The sequence below is a fragment of the Lissotriton vulgaris genome, chromosome 9, assembly GCF_964263255.1.
Source record: "Lissotriton vulgaris chromosome 9, aLisVul1.2, whole genome shotgun sequence".
Lineage (NCBI taxonomy): Eukaryota > Metazoa > Chordata > Amphibia > Caudata > Salamandridae > Lissotriton > Lissotriton vulgaris.
In genome coordinates this window covers 571,839,073-571,859,386 of record NC_141697.1, presented here as the reverse complement: position 1 = coordinate 571,859,386, position 20,314 = coordinate 571,839,073, and the positions used below count along the sequence as shown (strand labels likewise).

The 20,314-nt window shown below is 46.5% G+C and overlaps 1 protein-coding gene across 1 annotated transcript in view; it reads left to right on the top strand.

Annotated features, from left to right (window-relative positions):
• Positions 1 to 18,804, top strand: part of LOC147691852 (estrogen-related receptor gamma-like) — an 84,198-nt gene extending 65,394 nt beyond the window's left edge. Inside the window, exons 6-7 of the mRNA XM_086938127.1 lie at positions 3,883 to 4,152; positions 15,458 to 18,804. Of these exons, the coding sequence (XP_086794253.1) occupies positions 3,883 to 4,152; positions 15,458 to 15,705 (518 nt within the window). The 3' untranslated portion in view covers positions 15,706 to 18,804. The remainder of the gene's footprint in view (positions 1 to 3,882; positions 4,153 to 15,457) is intronic.
• Positions 18,805 to 20,314: the final 1,510 nt, after the last annotated feature.

Below are 20,314 nucleotides of genomic sequence, written 5' to 3'. Positions count from 1 at the left end.
TAGTCACTGAACGTGCGCTGCAATGGATTTCTTTAGCTTAAAAGAATTGTTAAGTAAGTTATTGGACTTTGTCAGTAATGCTCCGTTTCTTTTTGCACAATAAATGCAGTTTGCAGAAGCACTATTTTTTGGGCAATGTGTTTTCTTTTTCACCAGCTTTCTTATTTGTCTTTTCATGCTCTTTATTTAGTTGTGTTGGTGACTTTTTATTATCGGCTGTAGAATGTGCTGTATTCACACAGCTAAGTGGATAGTCTTATTTATTTCTAAATGATCATGGCTGGTTAAGGTTGAGAGTCAGCGCAAAATAAATCATTATTTTATATTGTATAATCCGCACTTGATGCATGTGGGTTCAATGTAATCCAACACCACATTCACCACCACATCCACACCCACCACCACATCCACCACCACATCCAACACATCCACCACCACTTCCACCACCACCGCATCCACCACCACCACATCCACCACCACCAGCACATCCACCACCACCTCCACCACATCCACCACCACTTTCACCACACCCACCACATCCACCACCCCATCCACCACCACCACTGCATCCACCACTACCAACACCCCATCCACCACATCCACCACCACCACCACCACTGCATCCACCACCACCACATCCACCATCACCTCCACATCCACCATCACCTCCACATCCACCATGACATCCACCGCCACATCCACCACCACATCATCCACCACCACCACCACATCCACCACCACTTTCACCACATCCACCACCACATCTAACACGTCCACCACTACTTCCACCACCACTACATCCACCACCGCATCCACCACCAACACCACATCCACCACCACATCCACCACCACCACATCCACATCCACCAACACTTTAACCACACCCACCACCACCCCATCCACCACCACTGTATCCACCACCGCATCCACCACCACCCCATCCACCACCACATCCACCACCACATCCACCACCACAACCACATCCACCACCACTTTCACCACACCCACCACATCCACCACACCCACCACCACTACATCCACCACCCCATCCACCACCACCACCAACACCCCATCCACCACATGCACCACCACCACCACCACTGCATCCACCACCACCACCACTGCATCCACCACCACCACATCCACCATCACCTCCACATCCACCATGACATCCACCGCCACATCCACCACCACATCATCCACCACCACCACCACATCCACCACCACCACCACTTTCACCACATCCACCACCACATCTAACACGTCCACCACCACTTCCACCACCACTACATCCACCACCGCATCCACCACCAACACCACATCCACCACCACCACCGCATCCACCACCACCACATCCACCACCACATCCACCAACACTTTAACCACACCCACCACCACAACCCCATCCACCACCACTGCATCCACCACCGCATCCACCACCACCGCATCCACCACCACATCCACATCCACCACCACATCCACCATCACCACCACATCCACCGCCACATCCACCGCCACATCCACCACATCCACATCCACCACCGCATCCACCAACACCACATCCACCACCACATCCACCACCGCATCCACCAACACTTTAACCACACCCACCACCACTACATCCACCACACCCACCACCACTACATCCACCACCCCATCCACCACCACCCCATTCACCACCACTGCATCCACCATCACCACCGCATCCACCACCATCACATCCACCGCATCCACCGCATCCACCACCACATCTACCACCACCACCACATCCACCATCACATCCACTATCACCTCCACATCCACCATGACATCCACCATGACATCCACCGCCACATCCACCACCACATCCACCACCACATCCACATACACCGCATCCACCACCACATCCACCACATCCAAATCCACCACATCCACCACAACCACCACATCCACCACCACCACATCCACCACCACATACACCACCACATACACCACCACATCCAACACATCCACCACCACCACCACCACCGCATCCACCACCACATCCACCACCACTTTCACCACACCCACCACATCCACCACACCCACCACCACTACATCCACCACCACCACCACTGCATCCACCACCACCAACACCCCATCCACCACATCCACCACCACCACCACCACTGCATCCACCACCACCACATCCACCACCACATCCACCATCACCTCCACATCCACCATGACATCCACCGCCACATCCACCACCACATCCACCACCACCACATCCACCACCACATCTAACACATCCACCACCACTTCCACCACCACTACATCCACCACCGCATCCACCACCAACACCACATCCACCAACACCACCGCATCCACCACCACCATATCCACCAACACTTTAACCACACCCACCACCACCCCATCCACCACCACTGCATCCACCACTGCATCCACCACCACCAACGCATCCACCACCACATCCACCATCACCACCACATCCACCATCACCACAACATCCACCACCACATCCACCGCATCCACATCCACCGCATCCACATCCACCACAGCATCCACCAACACCACATCCACCAACACCACATCCACCATCACATCCACCGCCACATCCACCACCACCACATCCACCACCACCACCACATCCACCAACACTTTAACCACACCTACCACCACTACATCCACCACACCCACCACCACTACATCCACCACCCCATCCACCACCACCACCACCCCATTCTCCACCACTGCATCCACCATCACCACCGCATCCACCACCACCACATTCACCGCATCCACCACCACATCTACCACCACCACCACATCCACCATCACATCCACTATCACCTCCACATCCACCATGACATCCACCGCCACATCCACCACCACATCCACCACATCCACCACATCCACATACACCGCATCCACCACCACATCCACATCCACCACCACCACATCCACCACCACATCCACCACCACACCCACCACCACCACATCCACCACCACATCCAACACATCCACCACCACCACCACCGCATCCACATCCACCACCACCACCACCACCACCCCATCCACCACCACCACCCCATCCACCACCACCTCTGCATCCACCACCACCGCATCCACCACCACCGCATCCACCAACACCACATCCACCACCACCACCGCATCCACCACCACATCCACCACCACCATATCCCCCAGATCCACCACCACCACATCTATATGTGTGTGTGTGTGGCTGTGTGTGTGTGTGTAGGTGCAAAAGGAATGTTCTTGGATTTTCATCACAATAAAGTTCACTGAACATAATCTTCACAAAAGTTATTTACAAACGTTTAAGGTATTGCCATTATAAATTACAATAACTTTTATTTGAGTATTAATTATTTACAAAATTAAAAGCCATTGTTATTTGTAATATCAATACATCTAAGTCACGTAAATACAACACACATTGCATTACAAATGCTATAGGTGTCACAATTGCGAAAGTTAAAACTATTGACATTGTAACTAACAAAGCTATTAATTTTGCTATTTTCAAAACCAACACATAAATAAAAAAAAGTGTCATTTACAATGCCAATCGCTCAAACTTTCCTAATGCGAGACCTATTGCATTTCCAATGCTTGTTTAGTTTAGTCAGTTTAGGCAATTCGTGGATTTTTAACTCTTGTGCTTAAATGTATCCAGTTCTGATTTTAGTCCTATTTTGCAGCACCTGTATAGACTTGACTTTTTGGGATACTGTCTTAACCATATACTACCTACTTTTGTTTAAATCTGTTGGAAGTATGCCTTTCTTGCTTGTATCGTGCAGTGTGCTTGTATACGTATAGTTGAGCTTGCCCCCACTCTACCGCTCTCAACATACATTGCTTTTTCCCCTCCAGGTTTTTCGTCTCTCTCCCTCTCGGATCAGATGAGCATTCTGCAGAGTGTGTGGATGGAGATTCTAGTGTTGGGGGTTGCGCACCGGTCACTGCCGTACGAGGACGAGATTGTGTACGCGGAGGACTATGTGATGGATGAGGACTTTTCTCGCACCGCAGGCATGCTGGATCTGAATGGGGCTGTGCTGCAACTCATCCGCAAGTTCAAGAGCATGAAGCTGGAAAAGGAGGAGTTTGTCATGCTCAAGGCACTAGCGCTGGCCAACTCGGGTACGTGCCAACTGTGAGAGTGACCATTTAGCACCGCTGTGCATCTTCCTTTCAGACAACTGATTCAACTGGCCTACACCATCCCTGCCCCCATGGTTGATGAATGTCACCCTCTGCTAGAGATCACAACCTAAATGCTTTGCCAGTCATGCAAACCCAAAAAGTGATAGTCTTGGCATCATATTCCAAAGTCAGGAGGCTGGCTGTCGGTTTTCCACAGCCATGATGGTTGCATGTATTGTTTGACACCAGACTTCCTCTTCTTGCATGCCTAGCAGGTGTTTGTACCAGAAGCAATTTGACTTTTGCAACAAGTGGTGGAGTCGAGGAGAGAGGAGAAAGTGAGACTCTGCTAATCGGAGACTGCACTAGGGTTTGGCATCCCTGTCTTAGAATCCTATTAGGCCAGGATCTGATATACTCAGGATTTGAATGCCAGCGGGTTTGTGCATACTCCTTGGCAATGTATGTTGCGTGATGAAATGGTGGTCTTGCTGTTTCTGTTTTATTTTTTTATGTCAGCTTATTTGCACTTAATAATACCAACAAAATATTCAGACATACCACTATTTTATACAATAACCATTAGCAATAATTATTGCAGAAAACATTTCAGGAAAAACAGTGAAGCTGTGAACAATACAATTACAGTGCAATTTGGATTTCTGCCCAAAGTGCTTCCGAGAAGAATCTGAAAACGCCTACAACAACATCCTGAAATCTTGTTTCTGTGGGCAAGAGAAATGAAGCTTCCAGTATGGAGCACCAATCCCTTTGTCGCATCCATTCTGCTATTGGTGGGCTCCCAAGGTCATGTCCAGTGCTGTGTTATATCTCGCCTGGCCACTAATGAACATGCTACGTTCAGTTACTTCTTTTCAGGTAGAAACTTGTTCTAACCATAGGCTCCTCACCATTTGAATATTCCCAGACAAGGCCTAAAACCGGCACCCTCGCTGTTGGTCCCTTGGCTAAGAGAGCTGGATGATTTTCTTGACATATAGACAAGTGATCCACCGGAAGATGGTGTGTTGTGGGTAGTATGTTTGGAGGATAGGAAAGGAAGGATAGGGAGTAACCTTATTCTACCACCTGAAGCACCCATTGATCGGAATCCATCCAGGGAGGTAAAAGATGATCTCACCTCCAACCTGTAGACCGTATGTTGCTAAGGAGAAATTAAAGGGGTTTTGTCGAGGCTGCAGAAGGGGGACTGGGGCTTGGGTAGAACTCTGCTACTTGGAACCTGAGGGTTGTCCACCAGCTCTCCGACTCAAAGTCCTCTAAGGGATTGAGAAGTGAGTTGTTGCTGAGAGAAATGCTGTCTTTGCCTTTCCAGATAACCCGTTCAAAAACCTCGTAAAGGATACTGTTGCTGGGCAAACTACCTTGTTGGTGGAGGTCAGCCCAAAGAACGGGCAGTGGCCTTACTTTCCCTGAACCTTTCAAGTACTGAATCCGCTTTTGATCCTAAGAGTCTAGAGTCGTCAAAAGGAATGTCCATAGGTGATCACTGGAAGACCCTGTGGACCGGATCCAGTCGTTTCACCTAAGCACCGCACTCGTTCCAACTGCTCTTTCCAGAAGGTCAGTAGTGCCCAAACATGACTTTATCAAAAATGTTGCAGCATCCTGTCCATCCGAAATTAAATGCTGTCGAGTTTGGCGTACCTTGTCAGAGACCACTAGCTGGACATCTGTCACTTTATCCCATAAGGCATGTGAGTATCTCTCAGGAAGACATGATATATTAATCGACCTGAGGGCAAGGCTAGATGAAGCAAAACATATTTTTTGCAAAAGCCTCCATTCTGTTTGACTCCCTATCTGGAGGGGTGGTAGCTAAAGCATTGAGCGCATCTCATGGATGCCTGTACCACAAAATTCTCCAGAGAACGGTGTTGTAACAAAAAATCCAGATCTCCGGGAGCTGGTCGTGACATCTTGCTACTTGCCTATTAACTGGAGGGCAAGATCCTGGTTTTATCCAGGTGCCCACATATATATCAATATGAACTTCATAGGGTGGCAATAAAGGTTGTTGTGACAATTGTATACACACACACTAATCCTAGTGATTTCTAGGGGAGGGAACAAGAGGCTACGGGGTATTCAGGGTGAGCTGGCCTCCAATTAAGAAACATACACACAAAAAGAAGCTACCCTGAGTCAGTGTCTGATTCTAAGATGGAAAAAGGCGCACCACACCTTCTTCTGTGGGGTGTAAAATGCAGTTTCTCAGCCTATGGAACTCGTTTTCAGGGTTTTGTATGGATGTGTGTGTGAGCAACAATTCACAGCCCTTAATGTGTAAAAAAAAAACGTTGCTTTTTGCTAAAGATTTATCCTACTCTGATTACAGAGTTTGACTACAGGGTTCCTTTATTCCTCCCTTCCCATGAGACATCCCAAACCAAAAACTGGGGTAAGATTGTGAGTATTTGGTCATGTGCACCACGTTTGCAGTGACACGTGTGTTCACATCCACATGCATTACAATGTTTATCTGCATAGTGCAAGTCTGATTCTTCTTTTCTCTTGGAGTTAAAACCCCTGTTTGACACTTTGTTAACCTTTATTTTACAGGTTTCAAATTTTCACAGTAGAGTTTGACAAATGTCAATCTACCTGGTGGATATTTCTTGGTCTTTAGAGACTAGATTGGAGCCCTTACATCACGTCCAGATGAATTCCATTGACCATCTTGACTACTTTAGCAGAAACATGTTGACTGCACTGATGGATGGGGTACTAAACCACTGTGTCCCCACAAACCAGCTTTTAATATTAAGCAAACCCCTTATAAATAAATTACTTTTGGAGTTTGCATTAATTTTTTTAATTACTCACTTCTCTTCACGGGCCCCCACTTAGTTTTAGAAGTGCCTCCCTGTCTCTAGGTGAAGGCCCGCTCTATATCATATGCGTTTTTAGGTCTTGCTTAGTCAACCCAGCGCATGCGCTGCTTCGCCTTGGCGAGGCTATTGTCGGTTTGGTGCGCGAAGGGAGACAAACCATCTGCGCGCACGGACAGGAGATGTGCATGCGCACAGCGTCTCCTTTCTGCCTCACACACTCCCACCGCACGCTCACACGGTCCGACCGTGCGCTTGATTCAGCTTTTAGTTTCACTGCGCGCTGCAACTATACAAGGCAGACGCGCTTGTATAGTCATTTGCTGTCTTAGAAATCCTAAATTCCATCAAAGCGGGCTTCATAGCGCTCTACAGAAGAAAGGTGTGAGGTGAGAACACAGGGCAGAGTCAACTAACCAACATATTTAAACATGATTTTACAATACAGTATGTGTCAAGTGGTATAGAGGAGAAACTAAAGAAGGGATGTCAGATCTATAAGGATGTACTGGGAGAGCTTGAGTTCCACAAACATAGAAACATGTTCGGTACGGTTAAGCACCAGTGCACATGCAGCACGAAACTGATGGCTCGAATAGTAAAGAATCAGTGAGTAATAAAATCAGCAAATGATCCATGAAGGTGTAGCGGGCAGACGCATGAAGAGCGGGCCGTCAGAATTAATGAGTTCTTTGCAGAGAAAGCGTGACAGACTATCACCCGCCTCAGCCCCAGACCCCTCGCAGACTCTCCTCTTCCTCAGTGTCTACAGACCTCCAGGCTTCCCTTCCTCCTCAAACTTTATCTGCCTGTCAGATCTAGCAATGTTCTTTTATCTGAGAACAACAATGGCGTCTGCACACCCAGCGAAGGCGTCATCTGCCTGACGGTGAAAGAGACGGTGTGCCCTTGGGGGTTGCACCTCTCGGGGAGCTGAACTGAGAAAACACAAGAGGGAAGCTTGACTGCATGGTTAAGAAAATACTGGAAGGCTTTAAACCTGGAGTACTTGCGAGAGAAGTAAACAGTGCTGGTCACCAGGGTATGAAGCGCCTAGAGGCAGAGGAGAGCAAGCATTGGAAGCAAACTGATGGGCAGCTCCGAACCCGAAACAAAATTCAGCTCTGGATAAAAAAAATTCAAACCACACCACAAAGCGCAAGACAGCACTAATACACACCATGAGTGAGCGCCATTAGCGCCAGACCCAAAATAAATGCAAGTCAAAAATTGGGCGCCAAAATCAATTGTTCCCTATTTTATACTTTGCTTAGCTTGGAACGAGGCCCAAAGTCTGTAAAAAGTGCAGAAGAAACACAAACTGTGCAACAGTAGTGTTTTGGGATCATGATGTACACTGTTGCAAACAAAGGCAAGCAGCACGACTCTCCAAATGTGCAAAAATCCAGATGCCAAATGAAGGCTGTAAAGCACATAGCGCAAGAATGTTAACTGGTCTGTCGTGCATGCAAGGGAAGAGGTGCCGCGCAGCGGCCAGGGTGGCTGACTCTGGAACTGGGAGCTCACGTTCCGATCGCCGGAAGCAGTTCAGCCCAGCACCATGTGACTCTGGGCAATAGCTCAATTTGAATCTTCCCGACGGCCCCCAGCGCCTTGGGTACTTGTTTTCGCTTTACAAATATTGGGCATTTACATGCTCAGTATCAGATATATGTAACATTCGTGGCTGTGCTGCCTCCTCTCTGTGGTTGACACACCATGAACTTCAGGCTGTGCCCAGGCACAACTCTCACATTTAGAGGATAGTCCTGTTAGAACAGTGCCACCCTGCTCTTGTGCAATATTTATATGACTTGGCCTCTCTGCTCACACAATAGACAACCTGTTATCCCCCTGGAAGTTCAAGAGGGCTTTGTTGATGTTCACTGACGCCCCCAAAGTGTAATCACCTCCTTAGTCTGGAGGGGCTACTTTTCCCCATGTAAGACCAGGAAGAGGTTGCATAGTTGCTGGCAGCGGATTCAAGGCAAAGGCACAGGGCTGCTTTACACTCCATTTGTAGGAGTCTGTATCTTTATGTCTGTCCAGAGAGGGAGGCAGATTCCCATCTTCATTAAAGGACTAGTGTGGCTGTAACATCCTCTTTGCTGTAACATTCACCATTGTTTCTGGAACAATTTGAGCATGTCCTTTGTCATTTCCATTCCAAAGATGGTAAGATTGGTAGGCGCGGATAGGTCCCAACCTTAAGTCCCACTTACCCAATTCCAGCAGCCAATCATGTGGGTCCAGTGGTCACCCTCAGTTCTTTTAGTGCTACTGCCACTCGAAATTCTTCGCCACAACCATGCAGTGTTCAGTTATAGGCAGTTAAAGTGTTGGTACCACAGATGTACTTTGGATGTTAGCCTAGCGTCAGTAGAAGTTGTCGCCCTGCTGTGAACTCAGAGTGGTCTGGATCTCAGCTGCTCTGCCTCCAAACTGTGTTTTAAACACAGTGGGCCCTAAACAAGGATAATAGATGTAAGGAGAGATGAATATAGACCCAGAGTCAGTACTATATTTAAAGCTGTCCAGCCGGACAGAAATTATTTTAATTTGTAAAATTAACACAAAACAATTAAGTGGGACACAAGCCTGCATCCTACTAAGTGTGTATATAGAGCATAAACAGAGAAACAAAAGAGAGGCTCTGGCAGAGCAAATTGCTTGTATGTTATACCTTCAAATAGCACAAGCAGAAATGTGTTGGGACACCGTTACACATGACTAATATTAATTAGAAAAGCGGTTACGGTGTACATAAAGTCAACAACGTTTTCGATCCCTTTTAAAAAATGTTGGAATCATCATCACGACATAGTGTTACATGCCTGAGTAAAATTGCCTGTAAAAGTAATAAGAGAAAGGGTAAATGGGAAAGACAGGATTTGTTTAACAAACATTTGGAATACCATAGGTCTCGCATTTACACGAGTTTGAGCTATTGACATTGCAAATAACAATTCCTTTTATTTGTGTTTTCGTTTTTAAAATATAAATAAAAGGCATTGTCATTTACAATACCAATAGCTTAAACTCGCGTACATGCGAGACCTATTGCATTGTAAATGCTTGTTTAGAGAGCGAGGACTGCCGATGATGAAGCATGACACCTGGTGGTGTGAGGACAGTCCTTCAAATTTTTTGATATGCCCAGCACCCCACAGTAGAAGGTGTAGTGTGCCTTTTCCCATCTTCGAATCAGACACTGACTCAGGGTAGCTTCTTTTTGTGTGTATGCATCTTTTGACGATTTCCCTGAGTTTAATACCTCCGCCAGGAGTGTTGTTTTGACCTCCTGAGTGGGTAAGATAAGGTCAAGAGTCTCAGCTGCACTTGTAATAACTATGCACATGATGAAGTCTTCACAGTAGCCATTACAGGTTTTGGGCAAGAAAATCCAGTTTCTCGTGAGGTATCCAGGCCACTAGCATTCTGTAAATCCTTATAAAAACACTCCCCTTTTTACAAGGATGGTTCTGTTCATCAAAAATAAACTCCTCCTAAGAATAATCGGGCTTTGATTCTAGTTCTTTGTGGAATGTGTCTCTCAGAATCTAAGGGAGCAGTCCGATCTTTAACTGGCATTGGTGACATCAATATTGACACTGATGTCTAAGGCAACGGTGTCAGTCATGTCAACAAATGTAACGCTTTTTCCAGTGCCATTAACCCGTTCCATGCTAAGGACGGCCCCTGGCTGTGCGGGGGAATGCTGGGGCCCACCAAACCCCGCCCACTGATTAAAATGCCCGCATGCGGCGGAATTCGCGCCGCGGTCAACGGGTTCAAGGAGCCATAGACATTGTTGGATCCGAACTCGAAGGATTCAGAGCCAAACTCGAAACTACCCTCGGAACGAGGTTGAAGGTCACAGCTGCTTTCAATGACAAAACCGCAGACTGTAAACCATCTGGAGGCCCTTTTGGATCCATGAAGCTCTAAAGTGCTACAGTGGAATCTGGTGTGGCACCAAAGAATTCGTCCATATCGAATTTAACCTGTAGAAACTGTTCCGGTGGTGCTATCTGTTCAGAAGGACCCCAACTCTGCTGTGATATAACGGCTGTATGGCCTTGAGGTACCAGGTGCATCATGCAAATCTGAATGATGTGAGTGGTGACACACACAAACATTATCTGGATTTTCTGTGTGTTTAATAGCTCCTCTACACCTTTCTTGAGTTTGAAGAAGACTTGTCATGAGCACGACCTCTGGAACGTGCTCTCAACTTCGACTGGGATCGCTGAGCCCTCAACTTTGATGGGGAATGGGTCTTTGACTTCCTCAGCTTGACGATGGCAAGCTTCACCTTGCGGTCATGGATGGCAATTTCCTGCCAAATACAGTCCTTTCAGGGATTAAAACCGGTTTGTTTTGGTAACATTTTATGTCTCCACACTAGCAAATTTTTGGAGGGAAAAAGTAAAAAATCTGTTGAGTGTGACAATTGAAGTGCTTGATCTTCATTGGCTGGCGTGGAAAGAAGGGAACTGATGCCAGCACAAGCAGGGGGCATATATAATATATACTGGTTTTGATGTCACATCCTCATGGGATGGAGCAGCACGAGGAATAACAAGGCTACACGATGCCATCAGTTGGCGTGAGGTAGAATTGCTATGCAAAAGTATAAAGACGCAGACTGGCGCCTGGAGATATTCAAAAGGTGAGGAATCTGCGGTTAGAAGCCTCTAGCAGAAATCCCCATACTTATTAGCCTTGTGTCCCCCTTGCACTATCTTACTATTACATTATACCTTTTTGCACTCCTTGGTTGCAGGAATTGCTACACAATTCTTTTTTCCTAGTCTTCTGCAGTATCCCCGATTTCCCAAATTCGATCCTCCAAATTGTAAATGACTGATACGTTTTGTGGTATCCTGGTGTCCACTAGGTACTTAAACATATATTGCTTGTAGGATCTTAGGGTGAAGTCCGGCATAACTCCGCCAGGGGAGCAGGTATTTTGTCTTTTCAGTGTGACCTTCAAGGGAATGTCCCTGCCCCGTTCCAAAGGTACTGGTCTCCAGTATTCTGGGTCTGTCTGAGGACGAACTCTGGGTTTAGGGAGGTAGTAAACAATCCCATCTGTATGAAGCAGACAACTCCCATTTGCCACTGACGCTGTAGCAGTTGGTCCATCAGTCTCTTGCATTATAGACTGCAAGCCTTTTGTTTTCCACCTCAACGTTTCCGGTACTTGCGTAAAATCATGCAGATGAAATTTGCCAACAGTTGGCACCTATAGAAATAAAAAGAAGTCGTAATTGATAAATGGAGTTGTCGGACAGTTTGAGGATCTACTTCTTTGTATATTTACGACCATATCTGTGGCCTCCTCATGTTTCGGCTTTGAGTGTTGTGTATAGTGTCTGAGCTATATGAACACCGGGTATCCAGTGAGATTGAATGGTGACATCGAGGTGGCGCCCCTCCCTCTGTAAACCTCAATAAGGCTCAGAGCCTAGTAAAAATATGTAAAATACTCTTGCATCTAAAGACACCTTGAATGAATTTGGTGACTTATGATTTACTCATTTTGACTTTACTGTTACCACTAGCCTTTTGCTCTTGATTACTGTGAGCACAAAACGTATACAGTTGGGTACATACAGGCCCCAAATAGTCAATGATACCAATGTTGCATGTCATGCCTGGTTATTCTGCAAATTAGGTGCAAAAAATGCTCTCACTAGCCAGTGAAAATTTACAAAGGGGATTTTTCGCCCACAATTAATATCCGCAATTACAAGACCAATAGAATGGCCAAAGTATCATCCTGTGGATATCAGTGGTATTATCTATTCTTTTACTGTGTTAACATAACATAACCAAAGAAAGCCTCTATAAACTACAAAAAATAAATCTGGAAGGTTGTTCGTAGCTCTCTTTCATTTAAATAACTGGGATTTTCTATTTTCAAGTTTCTGTCTACCTTATATAAGGTTGGTGAACCTGTAGACCGGATTTAGCAACACTCATTTATGTCTTTGTAGGCTAAACTCTTTGGAGGATTTTTTAACCATGCCCTGATCCTTTTTTTTAAGCATGAGTTGTTTGACAAAATAAAGACTGTTATATATATGTGTGTGTGTGTGTGTGTATATATATATATATATATATATATATATATATATATATATATATATATATATATATATATATATATATATATATATATATATATATACATATATATATTATATATATATATATACATAATTTTTTTTTCTTTTTTTTGAAACATAGCTCTTAAAAAGATTGTAATTTGGGGCCGCACTACGGACAGGGCGCTCTCCAAAGTATGTGCTGACCGTGCCTGTGCTGGTTCTCTGGTGACTACTGACTGGCTCTCTAGCTGTGCCCTGAGAGGGAAAAGGGCGCATTGACTGCGCACCCACTTAATGTGCCACATTGTGTCATTCAGTCTGGACCTCTTGGTGGCCTCTTTTCCTTGTGTTGTTTAACATGGTGCTTGGGTAAAGGCATAGGATTAAGTCATTTGCATAGAACCACGTCCTTTCAGGATTTCGTCAAGGCACATTTAACACTGGTGCAATCTATAGAACAGAAGGGGACAAACAAGTGGCTTGAGCTAATTCCATAATACCAAAGTGCTCTGGAGTGCAAAACGCTGGTGCACACGCTCGTTTAGATCTTTGGGAGCTTTATATAATGCGCTCCTTGGTGTTTACTCCACCCTATAGGGAGAGAAGGTTACACTGAAAACATACCTTAAAAAATAATGCCATTGAAATTTGAACAGAATAAACGACTTCAGCTATGCAGATTTCCAAACATTTTAGTGTGTCGAGTGACTATGTTTTAAGTGATGGAGCAAATCTTATTTCAGTGGCAAGGGTATTTTGTGTCCTGAGAGCATTCCCTCAGAGGCTACATGTGAGGTTTTTGTGAATCGTGATGTTTTGAAATGGAGTGCAGTTTTGCTTCTTAAGATCATATTTACTCAAAGAGAACTTCATATTTTTGAGGGATATAAAATGTGCAGGGCAGTTATTTATTAAAAGAGAACTTCATATTTTTGGGGGGCTATCAAGTGGGCAGGCAGTTAAGGTGGGTACATGAGACAGGACTGTCTGTCTTGTAAGTAAAGCGAGTGTCGGGAGTAGGCCTTTTTAGAGAATTGAGGGCAGACAGGATTCCATAAAAAGTAGTTAGCAATTTATGATCCTGTTGGCTCAGATAAGGTATCACAGTGTTAATTCTTCAGACTCTTCTGAGATTCCTTCTTTAGAATCTTCTGGAATTTTCTCCTTAGAATCTTTCAGGACTTTCAATGAGGCGGAAAGGAAGCTCAACAGATTAAACAATGCCCGAGCACTCATACAGCAACAAAGCTGTTGCTCATTACAACATACATATCCATAATGCATTTCAAGTTTTGGTTTCTTGTGATTTTATTTTCTTCTTTTGATTGCTCCAGCCAACACGTGTTTCGTCGTCCGGGAGTGAACCCTCGACTTCCTCAGGGCTGTCACGTAGCAAGTTATTTCTGTCAACCTCTGTGCCGGTTGTAATTCTGTCCCGGTCATTAGGGGATACGATAAAGTATAAACTGGTATTCCAGGTTGTGCCCTTATTTCCAAGTAAGATCTGACATCCACTTCAATCCACGTGTGTCCAGTAAGTGAAGAAACAACGGACATTGAATTTGTTGCCCGTGAATCCTGCTTTTCAGCAGGGGCGCGAACCGCATTCAACATGGCTGTACGTATGGCCGTTGTGTGTGACACAATGGCCACACATAGAGCCGTGTTCAATGTCTGTGGTTTCTTCACTTACTGGACATCATGCGGATTGACGTGGATGTCAGATCTTACTTGGAAATACGGGCACAACCTGGAATACCAGTTTATACTTTATCTTATCCCCTACTGACCGGGACGGAATTAAAACCGGCATAGAGGTTTACAGAAATAACTTGCTACGTGACAGCCCTGAGGAAGTCGAGGGTTCACTCCCAGACGATGAAACACGTGTTGGCTGGAACAATCAAAAGAAGAAAATAAAATCACAAGAAACCAAAACTTGAAATGCATTATGGATATACATGTTGTAATGAGCAACAGCTTTATTGATGTACGAGTGCCCTGGCAACGTCTCATCTATAATTCAGATCCCTTGGGATCACACTTAGGGAGCACAGGTGATTTCCCCCTCCCTGAAACACCATAATAACTACGTACCTTGTGCTATCACAACGCTAAGAGTGAGCACCACAACCACACAGGACATTATCACCCAAGAAAGAGTTTTAAGGAAGCTCAACAAAACAGAGCACCTTATATTGTAGAAAAACCAGTGCCCGTGTTGTACGCAAGTGAAGTTTTCTTTCCAGTTCTAGGTGTGAGGGGGTGTGGCCGGGTCTGTGTCAGCCGCTCCTGTTGCGCTAGTTTCTTAATTCTGTCTTTTGCTTCTTTCAGACTCCGTGCACATCGAGGACGTCGAGGCCGTGCAGAAGCTGCGTGACGTGCTGCACGAGGCCCTTCTGGACTACGAGAGCGGCAAGCACCCCGAGGAGCCGCGGCGCGCGGGCAAGCTGCTGCTCACCCTGCCGCTGCTGCGCCAGACTGCCAGCAAGGTGCTGCACCACTTCTACAGCATCAAGCTGGAAGGCAAGGTGCCCATGCACAAGCTCTTCCTCGAGATGCTGGAGGCCATGATGGACTGAGAGGAACGCGAGCTGAGTCCTGGACACGAGGCTGGCTGAGCAAGGTGCCCGTGGTAGAGAAACTGTAGGCTCTGCTGCCATTTCTGTCCCTGCGCCACCCCCCCCAGTTTAGACCCTGCTTCGCCCCGGCTGGAATGCCAGCCCTGTTTGCCAAATGCTGGCAAGGAACATGGATGGCGTTGGCCTGCTCCAAGGACTGTGCAGTACTCCGTGAAAGGACACAAGGAGCGCATAGAAATGTAAGCTTGCGAGGTGGGTGTACAGGGGGGGGGGGGGCACTGCAGCTGCACCCCGCTCTCTCATGAGACTAAGCACCAACCTAGTTGAGTGGAAGGTGGGCAAGGGCTCCTGGTACTCTGCGTGTAGCAGGGTGGCGAGCTCCTAATAGTGTACAATTGTGCAATGTGGGTACTGTCTTACTCTGAGACATTTGAGGGGTCGACCTCTATTTTTTTTCTTCCTGTGGTTGTGTTTGCAGAATGATAAGGGTAGGCACGGGTACTGTTGAGGGTCACCGATTCCAGTCTGTGCGCGCGCATGGGTGCGTGTGTCAGATGCATTAGTCGGTTTCTAGAGCAGGGAAGAGGGTAACATGCGTATTTGGGATGAACTCCATTCGTTGCATTAATGCTGCTTTTAGACCTGCCACCCCAGGTTAGGAATCCACTGGCTCAGTGCTGTGCCCTGGCCATCCCCAAGCGGTGGCGCAAGGCAGTCCTCCTTCACGCACACCTTGGTTTGGTGCTGACCCTTGACCTACCTCCTGGCCATGGCTTTGCTGCATCCGAACCAGCCTCACTGGGCCGCCATGCAGTGTCCTACTCTGACTGTGCCCTCACTGATGCTGTTGGAACAGTATTTGTACCATCCAGAGTCTGAGACAATGGCAGCCTCTTATCGCTGAGTCACTGCTGCACGTGCGCCAGTGCTCGGCAGTGCCCGGTTAGTACCCCTGGCTTAACGTGGCACTTCTGGCTCCACCTATCGGTTACATTGCCTGAACTTCAGTCAGTGCCATATTATAGATGGCCAGTAGATGGCACTGTTGTATCACTTTCTGTAGAGCTTCGCACATTGTCAAATAATTGCAGGGCATTCTCTGTTCCTATTGCTCCAATTTCTGCATTCCACCCCCCTGCAGACCTTGGCCAACCCCAAACTGAGGTTGGTCTCTCGGAATCTTCTGCACATGTGTTTCCTCCCTCAAAGGCTTTAGCCAATGTCTTGCTGCCATTATCCACTCTGTCTCATCTCTGCACACCTATGTCTGCTCCATCCCAGACCTCAGTATATGCCATACAGTGGTTGCCACTGGTGTCGCCCAGCACATGTATGGGTCTGCTGCCTGCAGGGCTGCTGCTATTGACCCGCCATGGCCGCCAGGCATGTCTGAGGCACGTAAGATAACCAGTGGGCCAGTGTAAGCATTGCAGAGATCTGGGTGTAACTTGGTGATGTGTGAATTTGCACTCGGGACCCTATGATACGCACTCCTGTTACCAAATTTGCAGCCCACAGTTCAATTACAGACTTCTGGGTGCTGTCAAAGAGCGCCCTTCAACCCCACAGGGCACATAAGAATGAATTTGTATTTTATTAGCGCATGGCTACCCTGAGGCCTCCCAGCGCTGTGGACAGAGCAGGAGGAGTGACACTGGCGTTAGAACGATACCATGAAGAGATGGGTTTTCAGGAGTATGCGGAATGCAAGCAGATTTGTTTCCTTCCGCGGGTTGGAGGGGAGGGTATTCCAGAGATTAGTGGCATTAATGGAGAAAGAGGGCCCGCCCCAACTGGCTCTTCGGATTTTCATCGGGGCAGCCAGATAGGAGAGGCTCGAACTGAGGTTTCTGGAAGGATGATAGGGGGTGATGAGGGAATGGGTAGTGACCGGATCGTTCTTCCGGATGGCTCTATGAGCAAGGCACATGGCTTTGAACTGTATCCTGGCAATAATAGGGACCCAGTGCAGGCTCCTTAGTGCCGGTTTCGCAGTTTGCCTCTGGGGAATCTGGAGAAGTTGGCGAGCCGTGCAGTTCTGAATCATCTGAAGTTTGTGAATGGTAAATTGAGGGGCTCCCAGGTACAAGGCATTCCCATACTTGAGGCGAGAAAGAATCAGAGCCTGAACCATAATCCTTCTTGCCTGGAAAGGGAGGAGGGGAAGGATCTCACGTAACATCCTCATCAGGCCATAGCAGGTGGCTGAGAGCTTTGTGGGTTGATGGTTAAAGCTGAGAGAACTGTCAAGCCACATGCCAAGGCTCTTGATCTGTGCTTTTGGATCTGGAGCAGGACCGAGGCAGACCCGCCAGATAAGGGTAGGGTTGGAGGAAGGTGAGTTGCCAAGGAGCATAAGCTCGGTTTTGTGTCCGTTGAGCTTAAGGCATGAGAGTTCCATCCACTCGGCCACCGCCTCTAGGCAAGGACCTAGGGTGCACAATGACTTCTCGGGGAGGTTTGGTGCCACCATGAGCTGGGTGTCATCTGCATTGGTGATGATATGCACATAAGCAGATCCAGATGTTGCTCTCTCCAAAACTAAAGAAAATCCTCCAATGCACTACTTTTTGCCCGCCATCCTACACCATTTGTCATGTTTTTAAATTCTTATTTATTTTTCGCTCCTCCTCTTCTAAGTAATCCAAGAATCCCTTAGATATAATTCATTTATTATGGATAACTTCTAGGATAATATTTTCTCTCCTCAATAGTTTTTTCCCCCGACTGAAATAGAATGTGAGATCAAGTCATTCTGAATGCTCCTTGTTTCTGGCCCTTTGTGAGAGGAGCCTGGATTGTGTTGGATCAGTCAGATGTCCTATTCAGCATTCATGTTGTTTCACTCAAAGTTTGTGGCGTTTTACTGTTGTGCCATCACAGACGATGATTTGATGTCATAAATTCTTATATCTAAGGAGTTTTGGGATTACCTAGGAGTGATGAATAAGGGTTGAAAACCAGCCAATCAGGAATCAGTCGGAGGACTTTCTTCTTTTCTAGAAGAACAATAAATGTAACTTGTCAATTTCAGATCAAAATTCCGGGGGGTCTGCTTATCGCTCATTCTGCCATTGTCAATATGAGTACTAATGAAGGGTGATTAACCCCTTCGATGCTCATGACGGAACGGTTCCGTCATGACCACACCCATTTTCATTAGGGCCCAGCACCGGCGGTAAATCTGCACCGCACGGATGAGGCTAATACGTGTTGCAAGCGCTTGGAAACAAAACAATTTGTGTAAGCTTGCTATTTTAGCGTACTTATTAGTGTTTACCCTTATTGTTCCTGTACCTTACCCATGACATTAGCTGTCCTTTTTGGACCACTTTATGAATGCATAAGACAAGTGGGCGCAACTTCAATCGTTTTTGCCAGCTTTGTGTATTTTAGCTGGTTTCACAGTTGTGGAGAATTCATGAGTGATAATCTCTATGGCTGATAAAAACAGGCCATCATTTGGTATTTAGTATATACCTCCATTTTGCACTAAAACATCCCTGAGCTCCTCCTTCTCAGAGAGGGGGTTGTAGCCCTTATAGGTTCTCTAATGAGGAAGCTTTCCACCTCTAATGGGTGAGGGAAACCGTCCTATAAAAGGATGCCTTCTAGGTAGGTGTGTTATCTCCTGCTAGGCTCACACTACACAGACCCAAGGGTCAATTTTGTATTTTGGAAAAGAGGATCTGCCACATACTCAGACGGGGGAGGAACAGGTTACACCTTCCTGCCCCAGTCTTTTTAGCACTGAGCTTAAAACCACTCTATGTGATAAAAGGGCAGCGGACAGGTATGCGATCTAAATCATTTTGAACTGTAGAACTGTCTCATCCTTGGCAGAAGAACTGGTTGCTTTGCTACAGAGCATAGCCACATTCTAGCAGCGCCATATTCTAACCTATGGTACTCTAAAATAATAGAACAAATAATGCCCGGTTGCCTTCCCAAGATAACACCGGCTGAAGGTGAGGGGATGGCACGCGAAGAACTAATTTAGGCAGTAGGTGAAATCTCATACCACCGGGTTAGACCCTCTCAAGTTGAGCCACCAAGAGAAATAATACACGCTGAGCCCAGCCCAATGTTGCAGTTCCTGAGATGTCCTACATTTTGAATAGAGGAGCTGATCCCCTCCCATGGCAGTCCCTGCCTGATGCATATGCACCACCACCCATTTAGACAGGAGACTCTGTTTTTAAAGTAGAAATTGTTACTTTAGTTTTTATCCTCCTAAAACATCCTCCGTCCAATGCAAGTTAATACCAGAATAATTTATTGTGATTGTTTTTTTCCCCCCCATTTTTCTTTTACTTATTCTCAAATGGTGGAATGTATACAGAGGCAGGAACAATATATTTTATTTGTATTAACCATTACCCCGATGGCCCAAAGAACTGGCTGTACATGCCAACATTTGCGAATAGACACAATCTTTGGCAGAGCCAGGATCTGGATTTACTGTTCTAACATGAGCAGTGTTGGCACATTGTAGCGAAACACAGCAGGAGCTGATGATGAGGGCTGTAGTTGTAAAGTAGTATTTCATGGAATTCAGTGGAAGCACTGGCATGGAGGTGGCAGGATGTACTTCGCCAGTAGCATTAGT